At 45.2% G+C, this 17,013-nt stretch overlaps 1 protein-coding gene across 1 annotated transcript; it reads left to right on the top strand.

Annotated features, from left to right (window-relative positions):
- The first annotated feature begins 39 nt into the window (after positions 1 to 39).
- On the top strand, positions 40 to 15,892 carry LOC149365515 (ribosome biogenesis protein BRX1 homolog). The gene is made up of 10 exons (XM_089543375.1): positions 40 to 178; positions 428 to 539; positions 4,247 to 4,290; positions 5,417 to 5,487; positions 5,571 to 5,620; positions 6,276 to 6,349; positions 7,984 to 8,034; positions 12,086 to 12,221; positions 12,800 to 12,894; positions 15,674 to 15,892. Exons 1-10 carry the CDS (start codon positions 65 to 67, stop codon positions 15,857 to 15,859), a joined length of 933 nt encoding a protein of 310 aa, XP_089399501.1. The 5' UTR covers positions 40 to 64; the 3' UTR covers positions 15,860 to 15,892.
- The last annotated feature ends 1,121 nt before the right edge of the window (positions 15,893 to 17,013 follow it).

Below are 17,013 nucleotides of genomic sequence, written 5' to 3'. Positions count from 1 at the left end.
AAATAATTGCTTTTGACGTTGAACACCGGATAAGCGTAGTTGTGTAGCTCCGCAGAAACTGAAAATGGCGAAGCGCAGGAGACGTTCACGTGCGGCTGATGACGCTGAGGAACCTGCAGAAACACAAGAAAGATTGCCTCCAGTTACAAGAAAATCGGACGATCCACCCGAGAAGAAGGTATAAAACCGCATGCATCATATGATGCGTTGGGGAAAGACGTGACTCTGAAGTTCGAGGGAATTCTGGCCAGCAGCAACTTGTCACGCGCCATGCTTGGAGCGAAATCTGAACGTTTGTAAACAGTCGTGAATTGCACGAGACGTTTAGAAATGTTGCGTGTCCAGCCAAACCATATCGTTACAGTAGTACGCGTCCTGCAGTACTCTGCTCTCTCTGTTCTAATAGCTGTTCCTACTGATTCTACAGTTCAAATGGATCAACAAGCAGCGTGTCATGATCTTCGCATCGCGGGGAATCACGTTCAGAGACAGGCATCTGATGCTCAACCTCCGTACCTTGCTGCCTCATTCCAAGCCAGGTAAGTGCACTGTGAGAAGAATAAGAAAATTGTTTTCTTCAGAGTCATTGCGCTTAGACGCTACAGACGTTGCCACGAATGCGAAGTTGGCATGAACTGCAATCGCTGAGAAACACGCAGCCAATGCAGCACGTGTTGGAACCAGCGCGCGCCAGCAGCTAGCGGCGCGAGCTAGTTTAATGGACTTCTGATGACATTTGATGATGATTAGGTTAGCTGGACACAGCGCAGAAAGCGGCGAATAGAAAGATTAACTCAGGGCAGCTCATCAAGTTGTGGAACGTAAATGACAGGCATAACATTAAGGCAGGAAGAGAACGAAGTGTACTGAGAACCGAGCGCGTGTTGGTGACGTTGTAGTGGAAAACGGGGAAAGATGAATAACCCTGGGCAGTGCATTAAGGGGATACTGAAGCACTTTTCGTGAAAATCAGGCTGGCAGCGGCGACCTACACAGTTTTTCATGCTGCAGACTTGAATATAAAACCCAAATTAGGCAAGAACAAGCGCGAATTGGTCAAGAGGCCATGACGAAACATTGAGGACCGGAGAGGTGCCAATATGGATCCGGTGCTATGTTGAGTACAGATCGCAGCTTTCCATGGTGTGGTAGAAGCAATTGTGGTGACTGTTTTTTCACTGACCTCCAGAGAAAAGGATAGCACAGTTCGTTCATTCCAAGTATCACCTGAAACCAAAAAACATGCGAGCATACGCCATCTTGGATCTTGTGGATAACAGTGGAAGATGACACAGTCGCGGCCAACGTTCATGGAACTAAACTCAGTTGCCAAACCGAGAGCGGTTTCGCGGCGCCGCCACCACTGGCTGCTTTGAGTGGCGCTGCAGTCGTACCAGGCTTCAGCTGGTCCGATCAGTTGCTGTACTGCGCGCATGTCGTAGAGTGCTTTCGCGACGCGATTGCTGCTGTGATCGTTGTCTTTGTGTTTCGTGAGCTTGCATGCAGAGTTTCAGGTGCTGTATCTGCCATGCCGACGTGCTGTGCGCCGGGCTGCACGAGCGGTTACAGAAACAACACGACTGCGAGGCATTTTTTCGCGGATCTCCGTGCGGCATGGGATCGAGCCATTGCCCCGTGTTGACAGAAAACTCTCCGACAAATCACGCGTGTGCGATCTTATTTCCATTTTGAAAGGAGCGTGGTTATATGAGTTTCTTCACCAAAGAAGCATATTAGACAATTCTTTAAAGGTGGAGATCAGATCATCGCAAGGCTCATCGTAAGTTCACTTACCAGCTTATCTAAACGCGAATGCCTGGCAGACATTGGTGCAGTGTGTTTTAAACATAAATTAACAATAGCTTTAGAGCGCAAAGCCCCGCATTTATGGCACTCGAAAGCAGACCACAAGTACCTACGATTTATGTGGTGCAGTTTTCCGAAATAAGCAGATTTTACGCACAGCGTTCACTTCGTGAATGACTCCGCGCGCTGCTCACAACCCGAGCTGCGAAGGCAGTCAACTTCCTCGGGTTCCTGAGTCGTCAGTTTCTCTTTCCCTGCAACAGCGAGGATGCCTGACGCCAACTCCAGAAAAGCAATTTCAGTATTTTGAGTTTACCACTCTCCGTGTATTGATCCTAGCGTGCGCTACCGTTCCAACAATATTTTTCGATCCTTCACGCAGTGCACTACAGGTGGACACAAATACAGAAATACTTTTACATTTTGTTCCCAACACATTTTGCGCACGCACCCCTCGACGAGGCTCCACTTACTCCTCTCGATTTTTGCTGCTTCCCCATTAATAACATGGGTGTACGTCTTCAGTATGTCTTCTTCTTGAAAATGAAGGTCGCACACCCGTGATTTTTCGGAGAGTTTTCTTACAACACGGGGCAATGGCTCGATCCCATGCCGCACGGAGATCCGCGTCACGAGGAGCCGCGAAAAAATTCCTCGCAGTCTTGTTTTTTCTGTAGCCGCTCGTGCAGCCCGGCGCACAGCACGTCGGCATGGCAGATACAGCACCTGAAACTCTGCATGCAAGCGCACGTAGCACAGAGACAACGATCACAGCAGCAATCGCGTCGCGAAAGCACTCTACGACATGCGCGCACAGTAGCAGGATTCGCGTTTAGATAAGCTGTTAGGTGAACTTACGATGAGCCTTGCGATGATCTGATCTCCACCTTTAAAGTAGATGTCTAATATGCTACTTTGGTGAAGAAACTCTAATAACCACGCTCCTTTCAAAAATCATGACCACCCGCAGTTTCGGCCAACGGTGGCATTGGCTAGGCAGCGATGATCTATCACTCCAGTTGCTGCAGCAAAGATATGTGGCATACTCGCCGCACAGGGTTCAGAACTGACTGGTGTCTTTACGATAAACATCGGTAAGTGCGATATTTGGGACGCCAGTTGCTCAACATTCCTGAAGGCTGCATGCTACGACGCTGGGCGGCCGGGCCTGCGGCGTCTGCTAGCGGCGGCCAGCGGGAGCCTGTTTCGACGGCAGCGCCCCCTCGCGCTAAAATTTGCGAGCCGCTTCAGCCGCATGGAGAAGGCGGAGAGTTTGGCAACTTAGTTTAGTTCCATTAACGTTGGTCGCGGCCATATTTGTTTGTGCACCCGAATGCAGAGCAGTGTCTCGTGTTGAATCTGGTGCTCAGACTCAGCTGACTCGTTTTGCACGTCACAACGCACGCAGTTAACACGAGGAACAACGCATGCAGCATGCTCACTGAAAGCTCGCTCATGTGCCTTGAAGTATCCCTGGCTCCTCAACGTGACGTCACGTTGGTTGACAGAGACGAGTTCTCCCTCCCTCTCTGCTGTTCCCCTCTCCTGCACTCATGCGAGACGCGAGAGATTTGAACACTGTATTTTTAACTCAGGATTGCATGTCATTATTTTAGCCAGAGTCGAAAAAATAAGTTCACAGACATGTTCAAAAACGAGGCTACTTCAGAACCCTCAGATGTTGGCAGATTTGAAAACCGCCTCGGTGAGCAGAGGCTCATGAAGAACGATGAGATGAGGAAGTCTGTTAGGATTAGGTAATCATTGCCATGGCGAAGGCAGGGAAAGGATAATTGAGGTCCTTGGCAAGGCGCAAGTGTTTGGGGTAGGTGACATCAGTGGTGACACAGGTGTCCATCATGATTAAAGACCGTTGGCTACCCCAACTCAGTGGCATACTGCTGCTGGTTTGCAGAAAGTATAGTGATAATAATGGCCCTCATTATTAGCTCGTGCAACGGTTATTCTCAAGTTTGTACCGGTGTCCTGCATTTGACGAACTTGTGTGTGTCTCAGAGCTTGTTTGTGTATTCGATTCTTCATAATTAAAACGTGAAAAGGACCAAGAATTTGTTAATTGTGGCGAGTTCAAATTAAGGGAAGCCTTCTTTATTTTTATTGAAACCTCCTTAATGCCAGCTCACCTGGTGCAAACTATTTGTTTATTTGAACTGACGCTTTGGCCTTGCCAACATCAGTTGATTAAGAGGAGCCTGGTACGGCTCCCATTAGTTTGAGCTGTGTATAATTTAAACATATATTTGGTCTCTTCCAAGTTCGAACTATCATTACTTGTCTCCATCCACTTGACGTTGACGGGACTGCAGCATCTGTTTGATGAAGGAAGTTCAAAATAGTAGATTCCACTGCATCTAGATGTTTGCGCTCGGTGTCGTCGTTTCACCTGTATGCATATTTTTCTTTGCATTGCTCACCACAGAGTCCAAGATGGAGAAGAAGGACCCCCTTGTAGTCATAAATGAGGTGAGTGACTGGAATGTGAAGTAGCTATAGGCCTCATGCTTTATATTCGCCCCGCCGCGGTGGCTCAGTGGTTACGGCGCTCGGCTGCTGACCCAAAAGACGTGGGTTCGATCCCGGCCACGGCGGCTGAATTTCGATGAAGGCGAAATTCCAGAGGCCCATGTACTGTGCGATGTCAGTGCATGTTAAAGAACCCCAGCTGGACGAAATTTCCGGAGCCCTTCACTACGGCGTCCCTCATAGTCTGAGTCGCTTTGGGACATCAAACCGCAATAAACCAAACCAAACTAAACCAAAGCTTTATGTTGGGATACAGCTTAAAGGACTATAGACACCGGATTTTATTTAGTGTTTTCTTCTTTGAAAAGGTGTGTTCGGCATTAGAATACATAGATCATCGAGTGGTATTCGCCTACAATCGCTAAATAATTTATAATTGAATTTCTTCTCTCATGCTGTTTCGGTTTCATCAACCGAATGATGGCTGTGACATATAGTTGAACTTTAGGCCATGTGGCGCACGGAAAAACTGCTGAATAAATGTTGATACATAGTTTTAACTCATTACAGCCTGCTTCAAAGTTAGAATTATAGCAAATGATGTACCAGCAGTTCTGTTTTTTCGTGCCTCATGTCACCTTAAGTCCAACTACACGTCTCAGCTGTCACTTGGTTGATGAAACCGAAACAGCCTAAAGAAATTCAATTATATATTATTTAATGGGTACAGGTGAATACAATGGGGTGCTCCGTGTATACCAATGTCTAATGCATCATTTAAAAAAAGAAAACGCTAGGAAAAATTTAGTGTCTATAGTCCTCTTAAAGAAGAGCAGTTGAAAACAATAACCCTTGTCTCGCAGATTGCTTTATACGAACCAGTGCTATGAACCAGTTGTAGCACTAAATGAAAATCTTCTATTGTTTCACTCCGTTAAAAAGTCAGAGGCATCAAAATTCTTACACCTATGATTTCATGTTGTGATTAACTTTTTGTTTCGATAACACGAAAAGCTTCAGCAGCGGATAATTTTCTTGTTGTGGAGGAACAGTGTGAAGTTGCACGTAGAGCTGAATTCCTTTTTTTTTTTGTGGTTCAAAATAATTAAAAATTTCATTGTTTCAGATATGTGAAATGAAAAATTGCAACAAATGTCTGTATTTTGAGAACAAGAAGAGGAAAGATCTCTATTTATGGTGAGTGCATTGGTGATTTCTGAAGTTGATTTGTGTGTTGACATCTGGTGGACTTTTTGTCATTGTTTTTTTTTTTTTCCCAGGATGTCGAATATACCCAATGGGCCATCTGTCAAGTTTCTCATTGAGAATGGTATGTCAAACAGAACATTGCTATAAGAGAGAGCACTGAGCATAGTGTGTCCGGTTACATGCATTGCCAAAACTTTGGAAGCGGCATGAAAGTTTAGGTCATTTTATTTGAGTCGTCCGTTAGTGCTCACTTTGCCTGAAGCATGCTTAAGCATCAGGGAGCAAACACAGTGACTTGCAAAAAGTCCTGATGAACCCTATATGTCTTGGTTTCCATCCCTCCCTGCCTAACATGTGTGCAGAAAAGAGCACGCTGAAGCATAGTCTTTAAAAATGACCAAATTCAATTAATGATGGCTGGCTGTTGAGCGAATCAGTATGTTATGAGGAATTAAAGTATAATTAGTCCAGAAATAAAGCAGGTAAATGAAAGGCTGGGTTTGGAACATGCATGGAATGGGGTGCTTGAAGAGCCCAAAAAGCACGTCTGATTAACCTGGAAGCTCCGCAGACCTAAGTTTGGGAACCGATGCAGTAGTGTCGTAACTAGCAAATCAAACTTCTATTGTACACGTGGTTCTTCTGAAAGAAAAATAATTCTGATAAACGTTGCTCACTAATGAATGTGCTTGAGAAGCCGTTTGGAATTTTTTTTTACATGACTTTCTGTTGTCCATAGCATGCAGTGAAAAATGAATTTTTTTTTCTTCTCTCAGTTCACACTATGGAGGAGCTGAAGATGACGGGTAACTGCCTGAAAGGCTCACGGCCACTCCTATCTTTTGACAAGGTGATTCTTGACATTTTGTTTTGGTACAGTGTATTTATAAAGGACATTAAAGGCTACTACAAAGTTCATTTGCATTGAGATGAGAGAATAGGGTTTCAGGACTGCAAGTACGGTAGAATCTTGATGATATGATCACGGTTGATACGAATTTGCGAAAGTCCTCGACCGGAGTGCAGTAGGCAGAATTTTGGATGTACCGAACACGCTGCCGTGCCACTACGGATCATACGAATGCGAGCTACAGCCAAACATTTTAGCACTAAGCATTGCGTGCATATTGCCATGCATTACCAGTGTTGCGATCACCAGCCATGTGATGGGTGCCGTGAGTGAGTGACCGCCGATTTTGCTAGTGAGAAGTGATGCAGCGCATATACATCGCCAGTCGCGTAATACGCGCTGTGAGGTGTGACCAGTGGCATGGATGTAGATTAAATCCCGTCAGCCGTAAACAAAGATGCGTGATTACAATGCCTGTGCTTCTGCTTACGGATTTTCTTTGCTTTCGAATGATACAAATATTTTTCGTGACCCCGTGAAATCCTTATCATTGAGATTCAACTGTATGCCTTTTTTATGGAGAACAGAGCTTGGATAAGCAATAATAAACCAAATATGTTAAAGCGAAAGACTGTGTGACGCCCCTTGAGAATGGCAGTAAGTGCACCAGGTTCGGTGAATTTTTCGCAGATCAAGAATGGCTCATCGTCTTCCACTTGCAGCAATATTTCAATGGCCTGTGTCGATAGACTACAGCATTCTGTTCACAAAGAATCCACTGTCATCGAAAAGGGCGCTGTTATAAGCTAGCAAGCACCTAAAAATGAACTACATGTGTTGCCATCACAGGCCGATTTTACAGGCAAAATGCATGTGGTGACACCGAATTTTTGGCGCGAATCCCAGAGGCTATGCTTACCACCGTTCACTTCAAAGCAAGCGGTAGCCAGTTCTTGCTGGGGTAGACTTCATTCATTTAAGTTATCAACATATGAACATAACCAGAAAGAACCTGAGAATCAATTTTTACTGCATAGTCTAATAACGCTTAGTCTGCAGCATAGTTCCGTCCACATTCAGGACCGCCGCTCAGAATTTTTCCATGACAAAAAAAAAAAGTCTGTTGTCAAAACTTTTCTTGATACCTAAACAAGGAGATAATCACAAAAAAAAATTACGAGCTGTTAAATTTTTATGCCTCTAGCTTCACTGATGCAGTCAGACATTAAAAGGCTGATTTCGTTTACTGTTTGGTGTTAGAGGGCAGAGGGCAGAGTAATACTGGGCTCCTTGAACCATGGCTCATTGTTACCAGCTGCTTTTTTTTTTTTTTTTTAAGTTGTACTCTACTACAAGAAAGTTATTAGATGGAGTTACTCTCAGTGTGCCATTAAGAAGTGCATTACGCACAAATAGGCCTGCAATGGCCTCTTGTAAGATTACTCCTGTTTCGGATATGCTGGCAAAACTCTTTTGGAGGTCACATAGGTGCTCTTGTTTTTACATTGGCTGACACTAACAGAGCAGATGACATAGCCTGTAATTATAGGCTCTGTCATCTTCTGTTATGGTGACAGCTCCTGTGTGCCGATGAGTTTATTGTAACATCTTTTTTTTTTCCTTTTTCGTTGCAGGCCTTTAATGAGACTCCTTTCTCAAGGTTAATGAAAGAATTGCTCTCTCAGGTAAGGGCACTGCTTGTGTTCATTCCTGTCTTCCACTTCTTATTTTCACTCATTTCTGTTCCCACTTCTACCTTCCTCATTTTGGTACCAAATATTTGTGACAAACAGTTTGCATGTCACACTCGCAGTACTGACATACAAACTGATTTTAGCTGGAGTTGTTTCCAGCTTGTCCATGTCGTGGCATTGTTTCAAGAAACAGCTCCAAACCTGGGCTTTCGGCATTGACAACACAAGTCAAAAGTTTGGAGCACAGGGTGGTTGGCTTCAGGGCTATGCAGTATGCATCTTCTGCATTCGAAATCTCTAAAACATGAAAGGAACTTTCGTCCTGACTCCTCCAAAGGTTGAGACTTCCATGGATGCCACAATGGCCCTATTACAGAGCTTAATAGCAAGCTCTCCTGGAATCTAAACTTTTGATGAAGGATGACATCAATAACCATGATGGGATTCATGGCAAACATGCCTTAGAAGAAGAAAGAAAAAGTAGTTTTATATCACATTTACTCGCGTAATGAACCCACTATTTATTTTTTTTTTTGAAAAGTTGACATACTTTGGGGGTAGGTTTCGCAACGTGAGGGCAAAAAAATTGGCAGATTTTTTTTTTCGCAAGGGTCGAAATTTCATATCCTACGTCCCCTCGCCTATCATTTTCATCAACAAAAGCACGCGGTCAGCTGTGTTTGTGTCACCGGTGTTTAGCATTGTTTTCTTCGAAAGGTGTTGACTGTATCACACCGTGATGTGACGATTATGTTATAGCCGACAGCAACGGCCAATCGTGGCGAGGTATGCGCGCCTTGAGGATTTACGTGAAGTGAAAGGACATCTCGGGACAGTTATGACTGAGTATAGTGCGAATGTTTAGGCGTTAGCTGTGGTGCGAGAGAGGTTACGCATTTTCCACTCCCGATCCTAGCTTGTCACATCGCTGCGGGGTCTGAAGGTTCTGCTTGCACCATAGCTAGCCTTTCAGTGTAGAGTATGTTCTAAAGGGTTCTGGTTTGAACTGCTCCGTTCCTCTCTGATGCTTGAGAACTTGCCGGCTATAGATGCTGGGTTATGTGCGACTTTTTTTCTATGAATTTCATGCGGTAGACAGCACTGCAATGACGAGACGCACGAATGGAGATGGGTATTGAGGGAAGAATCGGAAGGCGCCCCCGTGTATCGTGACACGAAAGCAGATGTGATCAAGTGGTAAACACCGCTGAACAAGTACCGGTGCAACTGAGCATGCCACCCTAGCACACCTGGTGGGCTGCATATACGGAGTGTTCCACCTAAGATGTTCTGCAAGCTTTAAAAATCACTTTTTTTTAGTTAGAAGAGCGCTTTTTTGCGGCATAGCATTGTCAGTGCAGTAGAGCATCAGAATACAGCTAAGATGTATTCTGATGCTCAGCTGGTTAACCAACATTGATTAGTAAACTTTTTTACCATTACAGTCGGTCTACTTATTTAGTGAGACACGTGTAGCCCACCGTAAGTAATAGCCATATCAGTTTTTAGAATTTTGATGATGCGGTTGCCCTCGGCACTGTGAATCTATGAATATAAAGTCGAGAATAACCATTTCCGCACATGTGGGCATTAACTCACTAACACTATCACATACCCTTATGGTGGAGCTCTAGTATCCCCTCCAGTCTTTTTTTTCACACGCTGCATCCCTTAACCCTTTAAGGCACTCCGTACACAATTGTGTAGACAGCAAACTCACAGCTTTTTCTGAGAGACTAGTGCACCTAGCAGTGATTTCATTGTTTCAGTTGAACAGAGTAGCCTTCTTGTCTCAAATAAGTTGGTTTTTTTGTGCCATGTAGCGAACGCAGTAAATAATATTTCACTCAACAGTGGGCTAGGTAGCACTTTGTCCACCATTTTTGTGCAGATAGATTTTGTTGCAAGTGAAAAAAATGATTGTTTTTGCTCAATTTCGGGCGTAATGTGCATATTCGAAATGCAAAATGATTCCATGATTGCTAGGGTGCTTACCTGACACATAAGAACATTTCGGTGTTACTATTTCTAACAAATCTGGCACTTTGTACGGAATTCTGCACATCGTTGTACAAACTTACCTGCTGGTCTTTCACGCTCAAAAACTAGCAAATTTTCTTTCTTGAGGCCTAAATATACTACTTAGGTGAAAAAAAATAACCGATTTCAATAAAACAAAAAATGGCGTCTGAAAGGGTTAAACGGCTGTGGCCAATGGCACACATCTGGCAGCATACTGTTCTATCCCAAGCTGTTGGTGCTTTCCAGCCATGAAAACTGGGGCACTCTTTCTAAACAAGTGCACATCCATTCAATCTGCAGGGCAGATATGTGTGGCAATGAGGGACAGTGGTTGACACTTGTGGCTTGAGGGACAGTATAGCTTGGGCACGTTGGAAAGAACTGCACTGTTCTTAAGCATCATCCTGAGATAGATATTGTTCAGGCGCTGTGAAGACACTGTGCTGCTGACCATGCTCACTGTAGAACTCAGTACTGGTTGGGTCGTCAGGAGTCTCACCAAATCTCAAGCTGAATTCTGCACAACCCTTGGACATCTTGGAATGCTTTTTGGATTCCCTGAGCTCTGAATCCTATGCATGCCTCATTTGCCGCCTTCTTTACTCACCTTATTTGGAACTAATGCTCTAGTTGCTTATAGTGGTCGCTGTCACTATATAACTGGTTATTATTAAATTTTACCATCTTTTTGAGGAGGTGTACATTTGCATGTGTGTCAGGCAGGGAGGGGCAGAAGCGAAGGAATGTGGGATTCTTCAGGACCTTTGAAGCCGTTGGACATTTGCAAACCAAAAAGGATTAAAAATGCCCTGTTTAGCCCTTAGTGAGCATTGTTAGGTGTCACCGGCACTAAGTCCTCAGTGAGAGTTTTAGTGAAAAAGGAGTTTTGACAGGCACAGTTAAAGTGACGTAGATGCTTCTTGTGTGTACTATCTTGAATGTGGTTTTAGTGAGGACACACGAATCGGATAAGTTCGTGTGTGTACTGCATCTTTAGCATAAAAGTTTTTAATGACCATTGATTTTTTATTATTGTTGTATTTGTTAATGTGTTCCTGGTATTGGCAATTGTTGAAAGTATAGCCATGAGGTGACCTCCTTCTAATTGGGCAGTCTGTAGCCTTCTCGTGACAGTTTTGTCGGTTTCTGTTGATTGTGTCAACTGTCAGTGTCTGAAATTACGTTGTTTAATCTGGTTATAGCTGTAGACCATCGTTAGATTATTGGGAGTGCTGGCTCACTTTTGGCTTTTCAAGCCCTTTTTCAGTGCCTTACTGTTAATGCAATATTGAGAGACGCTCTGGGACATGTCTGGGGCATTAGTTGACACTCCAGGATCTGAAATACTTCGTGCTAGCCACTCAAGTGCAGCATATCTGTAGAGGTGGTCTTTGCAGTTATTCGAGTCACATTTGAAAGCTCTGCGTGGACCCTACTGATTTAAAAAAATTTAAAATTAAAAAAAAAACGCTGCTCGCAATAGCTCACAGCCGATTAGGGCAACATCTCACCGCTGTGTCCCCCACCCCGATGACGTCAGTGGGGAGTTGTGGGAGGACGGCCTTGAAGGCATTTACCTTGAAGGCCTTCACCACTCACAACCCGGTGGGCAGGTGCCACAAAGCACCTGCCACCTACCACAAAGCATGACTTCAGGGACATAAGTACATATGCCTGAAATCTGAAAATGTGCCTAGTAGTGCTACTGCACTAATATTCGCAGGAAAATTATGAGCATGTAATGCCAACGTTAACTTTGTACACTAAAACTGTTTCTCAAAAGATGATGAACTGGAGAGCACTGACAAAGTTTGCCCCCTTCGCCGTGCCTTGGGACGGGAATCATTATCAGATTTTCCTGACAACCGAATTACACATCACAATGGTGTGGTTACTTGCATAGTCACGCTATGCAGTTGCAGTCACATGAATGGGGTCTACATAGTCCTGGTAATTACTGTATTACTAATTACTCTTACCCAGCATTATTTGTGTGGTGTTTGTTTCTCTTTCTCTCCAGGTGTTTGGCACACCGAGGTACCATCCCAAGAGTCAGCCGTTTGTAGACCATGTGTTCACTTTCTCACTCCTGGACCACCGGATATGGTTCCGCAACTACCAGATTGTGGAGGAGACCGGGGCACTTGTTGAGATTGGTGAGTGTGCTGGTGGACGTGGTTCTCTGCACCACTACTTCGATCACGGGAGTGAAGTACTTGGAGAATCGAAATGAAATGGAGTGCATTTGGCAAATACTCTTGCATCATTAATAGCAGCTCCCCTTAATCCCTCAAGAGGCAAATATGTGTTCTAAACTTTCCAGTGCAGTAAAACCTCGTTGATACATTTCCAGCTCATACACTGAAAATCACGAGCAGTAAAAATTCTCCGCAGTGTTAGTGTTTCTCTTTTTGTTGATACGTTCCGGATGGTACGGTTCCCTGGTAAGTGCGTTTAAAATTTTGTCATTCTCATCATATGATGTGGTTAGTAGCCATCCGAACATGCGCGGACATACGAGCATACAAGGCTGCAAAGCATTGCGACAGCTTCATTCTTTGAGCACACATATCCAATCAAATTTTACTAGCAGCTGTATTATTGGTTATAGTTAGTGGTAACCCAAAAAACAGTGGAGCAGTGCTCATGCTCTTTTTACTGGTGGTCTGCAGTGCCTGATTTTTAATACACAAATTGAAATTCAGTAATTTTATTGCTGTTCTTTCTTCCCCAGGCCCGCGGTTTGTGCTGAATCCGATCAAGGTCTTTGAGGGAAGCTTTGGAGGAGCGGTGATCTACAGCAACCCAAACTATGTGACCCCAAGTGCGGTAGGTGTAGCTGCCATCTTGTGTATATATGGTCAAACATAATTGCGCTTTTGAAAAGATGGGACAAAACAGGGACGACACAAACTCTCGTGCGCAAGCTTCACGAGAGTTTGTGTCGTCCCTGTTTTGTCCCGTCTTTTCAAAAGCGCAATTATGTTTGACCATGTTAACTACCAACTAGCCCAATTTGAAACCCTCTTAATCTTGTGTATCTTCACTCATGGGAACGGTAGTCATGGTGCTCGGCTGCTGACCCAAAAAGCGCGGGTTCAATCCTGGCCGTGGGAGTCACCTTTCGATGAGGGCGAAATGCTACGGGCCTGTGTACTGGGCAATGTCATTGCATGCTAAAGAACCCCAGGTGGTAAAAATTTCCAGAACCCTCCACTACGGCATCCCTTACAGCCTAAGTTGCTTTGGGACGTTAAACCCCTTAAACCAAACCAAACCAGCTAAGCTATTTGTACTTGCAGGCTTGTTAATCTTCGTGCCCTGTGCTGCTTTTACTTGGCAGCCGCGGAGGAGCTTGGACCTGTATTGAGGGTCATTGTCCTTACATAAAGTGTTTGAGTCAGATTAAAGGGCGTTGACTGTTTTACAGCGTTCAAAACTTAGCGGTATGATTAGCACACCAACCGTGATGAGTGTAAGCATTTGTTTGGTGATGTCGAGGGGGGGGGGGGGGGGGGGGGGGGGCGAATAGTTGGGGTAACATTTCAGGAGAAGCAAGCAGGGTCAGGATGGCAAAGAACCAGTAGGGCAGATGAGATTAGGAAATTTGCAAGAATAAGGTGGCTACAGATGGTACAGGAGAGGGTCAGTTAGTGGTCCATGCTATGTCCTGCAGAGGGCATAGTTGGACCGATGATGACGATGATGATAAAGTTATCCTGCTGAGGCAGTTTTTGTGAGAACGTAGCGGTGCAGTAGAACTTCGCTTTTGTAAACTCGGATGTAGTAAAATGAAACTGTAGTCTCATGTGCCCTTCCGTAGACGACTATGCATTTATTGCTTTTTCAGTTATAGTAACATTGTTTCAAAGAAACGGCTACAGCAAAGAGCGTTGGTCTGTGGGGACACACTTCTCATGGAACGATGACACATAGTGGCATGCGTGCACTCCGTGATCGCGCGGCCAACATTCGGGGGCAAATGGATACCGAAGACTATAAAACGGTGCTATTACTGTAAAACGGTGAGGCAAAACATGTGGTGCGCACAGAAAACAAGAAAAAAAGTAAAGCTGGCCATGAATGTAGGAAGAAAGCGGTGCGTGTCACTGAGAAAAGAAAGACAGTAAAGTGTAGTGAAGAGTAGGGAAGGGAAGAAAAGGGGTGAATGTTTGCAGCACGGCAGTGCAAAGCACGAGGAACTGGGAAGCGGCGGCAAGAGGCAGAGGCACTGTGTTGAAGGGTGCAGCTGTGGAAAGTACCATGCTTAAGGCTTTTTAAAGGGAAATTTCCAAAGCTAGGTTATGTTCTTGGGCTTCTAGCTACTCATGGCATCTTTTTTTTTTTCTTTGCAATGCTGTCACGAAGTGAGCACTTGGCCACAAAGCTTTTTTTTTCCCCTTGGTTTCTTTGTTTTGCTGTTTTGACTGCATTTGGCTGGCTACGCAATTATGTTTGCATGCCTTCCAAGTGAAAGGCATGCAAAAAAAGCAAAAGTCTTTTTCAGTGGTGGAATCGTGCTCTTTAAGAAGGCAAGGACTAAAATTGAAACTATTTCAGTGCCTGTAAATTAGCCGATAGTGTGCAGAGCCTTTTTTCTGTTGAATTGATACCTCTTTTGTTGCAGTGTCAGCCACATCGCTTGCTTACCAATGGGACCCCTTAGGACGGCCAGTTGTTTACTCTTCACAATATGGTGCCGCTAGTGGGGAAATAGGGAAGTTGCACCATAGCGCGAGCTGCTGACACGGCTGCTAAATGCATGACTATAAATCGCTGCCTCACAAAAAAAAAAAAGTTAATTTCGTATGGTATGTCACTGAGTGACTGGTACTTTTCCTCTCTTGGCATATGTAATGCATACACGACGCAAAAGCTAGCACATGGGAGAACATAAGGTCCCGTCTGTTCTCCGCCAGGTAGTTGCGTGCAGTGACCCGAACGTTCCACGCGCGCTACCTTGGACGATGAACAGCTGGACGCCCCCACTCCAGCTGTTTTGTGCTATGTGTCGTGCGCGCGTGATGGACCAGCGATCGCCCAGATCTCCACGCGCGTGCGACCTGTATATAGGTATATTTTAATCTTGTAGTCGTGCGCGTATGGTGGAGTAGTGCTCGCCCAGAGCTCCACGCGCGTGCGCATTGTATATATGTATATTTTATTCCTTGTAGATATGTAAATAGACTCATTGAAAGTGTTCCCCTCCCCCTGTCCTTTCTACTGTCCCCTCACCACTTTTCTTTCACTCCTACTCTCTGCCTGCTATCCTTTATTTCGCTGCCACAGCTCAGGTGCTTCCCGTCGCGATAGCAGATGCCGGGGCAGCAAATATTCTTTTACCTTCCGTATCAAATGCACAATAAATAACCACTTACTACTACTACTACTACATAAGAAGGGGTAGAAGGAGAGGGTTTATGCGGTTGGAAAGGGGCTTGTCTGGCTGCATCAAGGAGCCATTGGCTGAATCTGCTACGTTTAGTGCACAATAGCTGTTTCTCTTTGAGTGGACAGAACTGTTGCGAATGCGTATCCTGAAATTAATATGCAAGATGTGGTGATGTGCAGTTACAGTGCTTTGCTCTGACTCTTGCCACTTGTGCAGCATCGACGCTCCCTGAAGGCAGCCGCTGCCGGCAAGTACAAGGAGCGGAAGGAAGCCAAGGCCAACCTGAAGCACCGCATCGCTGAGGGGCCTGCTCCGTCCAATCCGCTGGACGACATATTCCAGACGGTGCCTCCGGAGAAGGCCAAGGGAAGGGACAAACTGCTCTTTCGGCGGAAAAAGTAGAAACTTGTGCCATTACATGCCTTTTCACCCACACACACAGCTCTCGCCTGTTTTTATCATTGTCTCCTTTGTTTCTTTCTTATTAGGAGAAGTCCATTCCTTGGGAGTGCGACCCCAGTGGTTTCAAACATAAGTCCCACTGTCCCTAAAAGTTTCAGCCTTTGTTCTGGGAGAAGTGCTGTTGCTCGTTTTGACCCTTTGAGTGTTTTTGTCGTACGGGTACTGCGGCCGAATCCATCCTGTCCCGTGGTGTTTTTGCCGTAGGGACACGCCGCTGAGCTTGCATTTGAAATTTCGGGCCCTTCTGAAGAGACTTGCTTACAGGGAGGAGGCGCTGCCACCTTCTTGAACTTACAAGAAACGTTGCAAAATTGGTTATGCTACTGTCTTGCGGAGAAAAGGAAACTGATTGTGACCTTCGGGGTTACACGTGGTTTGCGGTGCCTTGCCTTCGTGGTTTCCGTTTCTCTGCATGATTGCAACGGAAGCGCGGAAGTTGATTCTTGTCTTTCTTTGGGACTCTTGCAGTGGCCCGTGAAAGCTGACTTTTATCATTCTTTGCGCTCTCTCGGTTTATCGACACTCACATGGTGTCATTGCTCTCCCATGAAGTTAGTTTCTTCTGGTTGTTCAGATGCCATTGTGTAATGGCTGCATGTACTGCACTTTCTTTTGAAACCAACAGCGATGGCTCCTCTGACATGGATTACGTTCCATCTGCTGATTGCGAGTCGGAGGAGAGCAGCTTGTCAGCAGAGGATGACAATTTGTCTCAGTGTTAAAGCAGTTCTAACTCCTACTGCTCCGACCTCACTGTAGCCGGAATGACCCGGAAGCGGGCGAGACGCGAAGACCCCCGATGGGACAAAGGTGATTTTTCGCTGTCTCTTTTTCACTTTGATGACTCACAATCTGGAAAAGTTTTGGCCTCTATGCTACTGTCTTTTGATGATGGAATCGATGATGGAATGATGATGGAATGGAATCGGTTCGCACATCATTGCAGAAACGAGTACGCTAGCGAAAAGTTAGGCGCGCGTCTCTCCCTTGTATCGCGGCTAAGAATCTAGGTGGCCATGGACCTCCTGGAGTTCTACTGCTTCTTGGCTTTATTATTGCTCATGGGATTGGTGCAGAAAAACCAACTTGAGGGA

This window comes from Amblyomma mixtum, chromosome 1, assembly GCF_055824585.1.
Source record: "Amblyomma mixtum isolate Tamu chromosome 1, ASM5582458v1, whole genome shotgun sequence".
Classification (NCBI taxonomy): domain Eukaryota; kingdom Metazoa; phylum Arthropoda; class Arachnida; order Ixodida; family Ixodidae; genus Amblyomma; species Amblyomma mixtum.
This window is presented reverse-complemented; position numbering and strand designations above follow the sequence as displayed.

Coding starts and splice junctions, on each gene's coding strand:
- LOC149365515 (XM_089543375.1), top strand. CDS start 65: ATGGCGAAGCGCAGGAGACGTTCACGTGCGGCTGATGACGCTGAGGAA. Junction 179..427: donor ACGATCCACCCGAGAAGAAG/GTATAAAACCGC, acceptor CTGATTCTACAG/TTCAAATGGATCAACAAGCA. Junction 6,350..7,983: donor CACTCCTATCTTTTGACAAG/GTGATTCTTGAC, acceptor TTTTCGTTGCAG/GCCTTTAATGAGACTCCTTT.